This window comes from Lactuca virosa, chromosome 6, assembly GCF_052849685.1.
Source record: "Lactuca virosa cultivar CGN04683 chromosome 6, Lactuca_virosa_CGN04683_v6, whole genome shotgun sequence".
Classification (NCBI taxonomy): Eukaryota; Viridiplantae; Streptophyta; class Magnoliopsida; order Asterales; family Asteraceae; genus Lactuca; species Lactuca virosa.
Genome location: NC_136431.1, coordinates 253,948,334 through 253,953,941, shown reverse-complemented (window position 1 = coordinate 253,953,941; position 5,608 = coordinate 253,948,334). Strand labels below are relative to the sequence as shown.

General features: G+C 35.6%; 1 protein-coding gene across 1 annotated transcript; it reads left to right on the top strand.

Moving 5' to 3' along the window:
• The first annotated feature begins 2,801 nt into the window (after positions 1–2,801).
• LOC145122451 (uncharacterized) lies at positions 2,802–4,858 on the top strand. The gene is made up of 5 exons (XM_079058055.1): positions 2,802–2,923; positions 3,378–3,436; positions 3,560–3,987; positions 4,240–4,445; positions 4,855–4,858. Exons 1-5 carry the CDS (start codon positions 2,802–2,804, stop codon positions 4,856–4,858), a joined length of 819 nt encoding a protein of 272 aa, XP_078914181.1.
• The last annotated feature ends 750 nt before the right edge of the window (positions 4,859–5,608 follow it).

Here is a 5,608-nt window from a genome sequence, read left to right as displayed (position 1 = left end):
TGGGTTAAGGAGAACTATTGGAGGAGGTGGAGGAAGTGAAGTATTATTTTTGGGAACATCATCTTCATGAGGAAAGTTTTTTCCATAAGATTCGGGAAGACCATAGTTGTCTGACCTAGACATCTATGATGGGAGAAATTCAAGTTAGTTGATTTAAGTCCTTAATATAACACCTAAATGAAATATTAAGGCTAGGACCCAACACAATATTCTACAATTCGGAAGAGAGATGCCGTAATCCAATTGTAAAATATTTGAAGGTAGGTAAATGACGATTTAACAATTTCCACCATGAAAAATGAAATTGGTTATTAAGTTTTAAATGAATTGAAATTCCTAGATTCTTTTGAGATTCATTGAACTTTTCAATGGCATGTTTAATCTCGATTATGCCCTTCAAGTTTCTGACTGGGATGTCGAGCATCACAAACAAGGTGTCAATAACCATGCAAATTAGCTTGGTACACTTAATGTTACACATCATCCAATCAATGTGCCGGTTAACCACACACGCTCCATTGATCCATGATTAACATCAAGCTACCCATTTCTATCCTTCATTAGTCCTATATTAGTGTGTCGGTTAACCACACACGCTCCACTAACGACTAATAAGGTGCAATGTGCAATTTCATGGGTTAGCATAAAATTCACATTTTTCCTAAGTAACTAAGATTGGGAATTTATAAATGTTTAGTTACTTACTTACTTGGTATTTTCATTATACTTTTAATGAAAATTAATGTCCTATCTTACCCGTTTGGCTAACGACCCTCCACCAGTCAAGGAAGCGGTGGGTGAGAATGGACACCCATTAATCCACCATTTTATAGGCAGTAACCTTATACCTCCTTATAGACCGGCTTCGTGAATGAGGCGTACTAACGGTAAGACTGACATTTTACTTATACATATATAATATATTAAACTTTTAATTTTATATAGTATAAGGGTGTATTTTACACATTTAAAATACTTGGTGGTTTAATCTATTAATAAATTATACTCTTAATTTAATTAATCTTAAACCATGTTATTATGGATTTATTAAACTTCTCTTTTAATTAAACACTTTAATTAATTTAATAAAGTCCATAAGGTGTAATTAAACTATTCAAAAGACATGAAGGTTCTAAACATAAAATGCCAAAAATTAAAAACTATTTAATTAATTTTAAGTTATGAACCTAAGATTTGCATCTTTTGAAACCTTTCAATTACAAGAGTTAATGTTTTCATAATGTGAGACTTTTCAAATACCAAAACTTGAGGGCAAGTTTTGAAACTCTTGAAAACTTTTCATTTCCATAACTTATGAGTTTAATATTATTTTAATGGATGAGACTTTTCATGTTCCATAACTTGAGGACAAGTTATGGAACTCATTAAAAACATTTAGATCAATTTCAACAAATAAAGTTATCATATAATTCATGATTGATCTAACTAAACTCATAAACAAATATAATATCAAATGAACAATTTACAAGTAACTTTGTTTATCATATAACCAACAATTATCTTAAAACTTTGATAATTATCTTTTCATTGGATGAGTATAATCACTACCATATCAGAAAAAACAGATTTTATGATAGAAAACAATTTGTGGTAGTGATCCTAATCCAATATAGGCCAAAAAAACCCGAAAATATGCCATCTGCTAGTGCAACTCGTCGAGCCAGGCTTTGGACTCGTCGAGTTCATCTATGGACTCGACGAGTTTAGCCTGGTAGAATGCCATTTTCAGTTTGCTTCAACTTTGAACAATGAACAATGCAACTATATAACAGAAAACTACCCATGGCTTTGATACCACTGTTAGGTTTTGTGTACTATAACACTCCTACGGTGCACATACAACCCTAATAGCTTTGGATCTAAGTTTCTCTAGTTATACATGCAATAAAATTTCCAAAGCATGAAGCCTACAACTAGCATACAATTTTGGTACATGAATCATAAAATCAAATTAGAAGAATACCTCTTTATTGTAGCTTGTAGTTTTGGCCTTTCAAGAGCTTAGCACCTCAAGTGCGATGCCTCAAATGGTTCACAAACACCATGAACAAAGGAGGATTTTTAGAGAGAGGTTAAGCACCATCAAAATCGGCTAGTGTTCTCTTAGAACTGAGTAGGTTCGATTTAGCCTTAGGGAAATACATATATAGTGTAGGATTCCAAGAGTCATGGGTAAACCCTAATCCATACACTTAGGTTATGTTCCATATCTCATGTGGGCTAACTCTTCATGGATACTTACATAAACTTAGCCCATCATTGATCAATAGCCCAAATAATACTTATATCACTGATTTACATAATCAGTCCCCGTTAGTTTAATTAGTCTCTTTTGATAACTAAATTAATTCCAAATTAATTCTTGATCAATACTAATTAAATATTATGATCTCTCAGTTAATACATTATACTTATAATATATTAGTACATCATAAATAGCCTCTTTCTCAAATATCCATCCTATCAGATTGATCTGGTGAAGTCAACCCAAATGGACCATGCTACTCTCGGGTCAAGTACATACCAACTATAGTTATGGGCTTAGACATCTAATCCAACAAAAACGCAAAGTTGAAATGTACCCACTGAACATGAACCTTATCCGAGGGAAGCCTGCCATTTGCCTGCTGACGAAAGCACCTATAGATGATAGTTGGCTATGGCATCGAAGACTTTCACACCTCAACTTCAAAGATATCAACAAGCTTGTTCTTGGTGATCACATGTGAGGGCTTCCTCTCTTAAAATAAGACAAGGACCATGTCTGTGCTGCATGCGAAATGGGGAAACAAAGCAGGAAGAGTCGTCCAACTGTAGTGAATATGAAAGTCATTGAACCACTCGAACTTCTGCACATCGACCTCTGTGGTCCTTTTACGATTGAAAGTATTGGTGGTAATAAGTATATTCTTGTTATTGTAGATGATTTTTCTCGTTTCACTTGGGTGTACTAAGCAAAAATCTAAAGCCACTCCAAAGTTAAAAGACTTCATAAAGCAGATTGAGTTACAATTACGAAAGCTGGTTCGCAACATTCGTAACGACAATAGGTTGGAATTCAAAAACCAAGTGTTTGAAGAATTTCTAACTACGAAAGGAGTAACACATAACTTTTCTGCTCCTTATACTCCACAACTGAATGGGGTCGTTGAAAGGCAAAACCGCTCACTGTGTGAAGCTGCGAGAACCATGCTTTCTTTTGCGAATCTGCCTCTCTACTTCTGGGCCGATGCGATAGGAACTGCATGCTTCACCCAAAACCATTTAATCCTCAACAAGTGATTTTCTGTCACTCCTTATGAAATCATAAACAAATGAAAACCTAACATAAAGTTTTTCCATGTGTTTGGTTCCAGGTGTTTCATCTTCAAGTCAAAAGAACAAATGAACAAATTCGATGTGAAAGCTGACGAAGGTATCTTCTTGGGATACTCGCTGACCTCCAAGGCATATAGGGTTCTCAACAAAAGATCCAAGAAGATTGAAGAAACCTGCTATGTCACATTCGATGATAATTATTTAAAGAGGTTTCAAAAAGCTGATTGTCAAACAAAGGAGATCTTTCCACAAGTGAATGCAACAACAATTCCTCTCTCTACTCCCTACAACGAATTTCTGAATCTTTTCGACGAACTAGAAAAAGCAATTTTGTCCGAGTCCAAGGCAGTTGACAACAAAGTTGATGAATTGACGAAAATTATAGATGACGCTACGAAAGATATGAACCAAGATTCACAAAGTACGAATATCCCTCAAGACACGAACACAACAGTCCAGAGGGAGAGTTCCTCTTCAACCACAACACCGAATACACCGGTTCAGGGGGAGAACGAAACCCATGATGTTAGTTTAGAACTACCTTTCCAGGGGGAGAATCTGAATCCAGAAGATGACGATCATACATCATTCGAGGGGGAGAATGGAAATGCGAATGATAATTCAGATATTCGATCAGAATTTGAAGAAGTGAATGCGGAATTGGATCCATCATATGATCCAAACTACCCTCCCTTAGCTAAATGGACCAAAGATCATCCGAAAACTCAACTAACTGGAGATTCTTCTTCAGGCGTTCTTACGAGAGCTCAACAAAAGGCGAAGAGAACTGCACTATTCTCTAAAGTATAATTTTGCATGTTCAATTCGTTCATCTCCAAAATTGAACCTAAAAATGTTCAAATTGCTCTTGATCATTCTAATTGGGTTCAAGCAATGTAGGAGGAGCTTAATGAATTTGAACAAAACAAAGTCTGTAGACTCATTCCTACTTCGAAGGATGCTTTTGTTGTTGGTCTCAAATGTGTATTTCGCAAAACGTTAGACAAAGAAGGCAACGTCATACGAAACAAGACACAACTGGTTGTCAAGGGATATTGCCAGGAAGAAGGCATCGACTACGAAGAAACCTTCGCACCAGTTGTAAGGTTAGAATTTGTTTGTATCTTCTTGGCTTATGCATCACACAAAAACTTTGAAGTATACCAAATGGATGTCAAATGTGCATTTCTAAATGGAGAACTTGAAGAAACAGTGTATGTGGAACAACCACCTGGGTTTATAAATGAAAAATATCTCAACCACTGCTATATTCTAGACAAAGCAGTTTATGAGCAAAAACCGCACTGCAACTAAAATTAACCACATAAACCGCAAACCGATTAACCGCAACCGCAATAAAAACTGATGGTGAGGTTCTGTGTTTTTCAAAAACCGCAAATTTGCGGTGCGGTGCATTATTAGTTTTCAAAAACCACAAAAAAAAACCGCACCGCACCGCATATATTATATACAATTTTTTTATTAATGATTAATATATTAAATATTAAAAATAAGATAAGTTTCATGGATGAAAGAAGGATAATATTCTAGAAGACAAAAGTGTTGATTTTTTCGTATGTTTAACTTTGGAAAATGGTGAAATTTAACAATTTTAAGATATTTATTGTTAATTACTAGTGATTAAAAGTTTTTAAGATATTAGTTGTTTGTTTTAAGTTAATTGTTTTATAACTTATGGTTTTTTATTATTATTACAAGTAAGATGTTTAAACTCTTAAAACTTTTTGAACTCTAAAGTGCGGTTAAAAACCACACCAAAGCCATGCGGTTAATAACTGAAACACACAAAAACAAAACCGCACCACAAAAATAACCACCTAACCGCACCACAAAAATAACCGCCTAATCACACCGCAAAAATAACCGCACCAAGCGGTTTTGAAAATGGATTAACCGCATTTGCGGTTAGTGGTGAGGTTTTGGCCAATAACCACACCGAACCACACCGCGCTCACCCCTAGTCTATGGTCTGAAGTAAGCTCCAAGAGCCTGGTACGAAACTCTTACTTGTTTTTTGAAACAGGCTAAGTTTAAACAAGGTTCGGTCGACCCAACCTTCTTTCGCAAGAAAGATGGTGACCACTTGATGATCGTCCAAATCTACGTTGATGCGATCATTTTCGGTTCCACTAACCCAAGCTTAACCGCAGAGTTCTGAAAATTGATGGAAACGAAGTTTGAGATGAGCTCCATGGGTCCGATTAACTTTTTCCTTGGCTTAAACATAAGGCAGAGTCAGGACGATCAT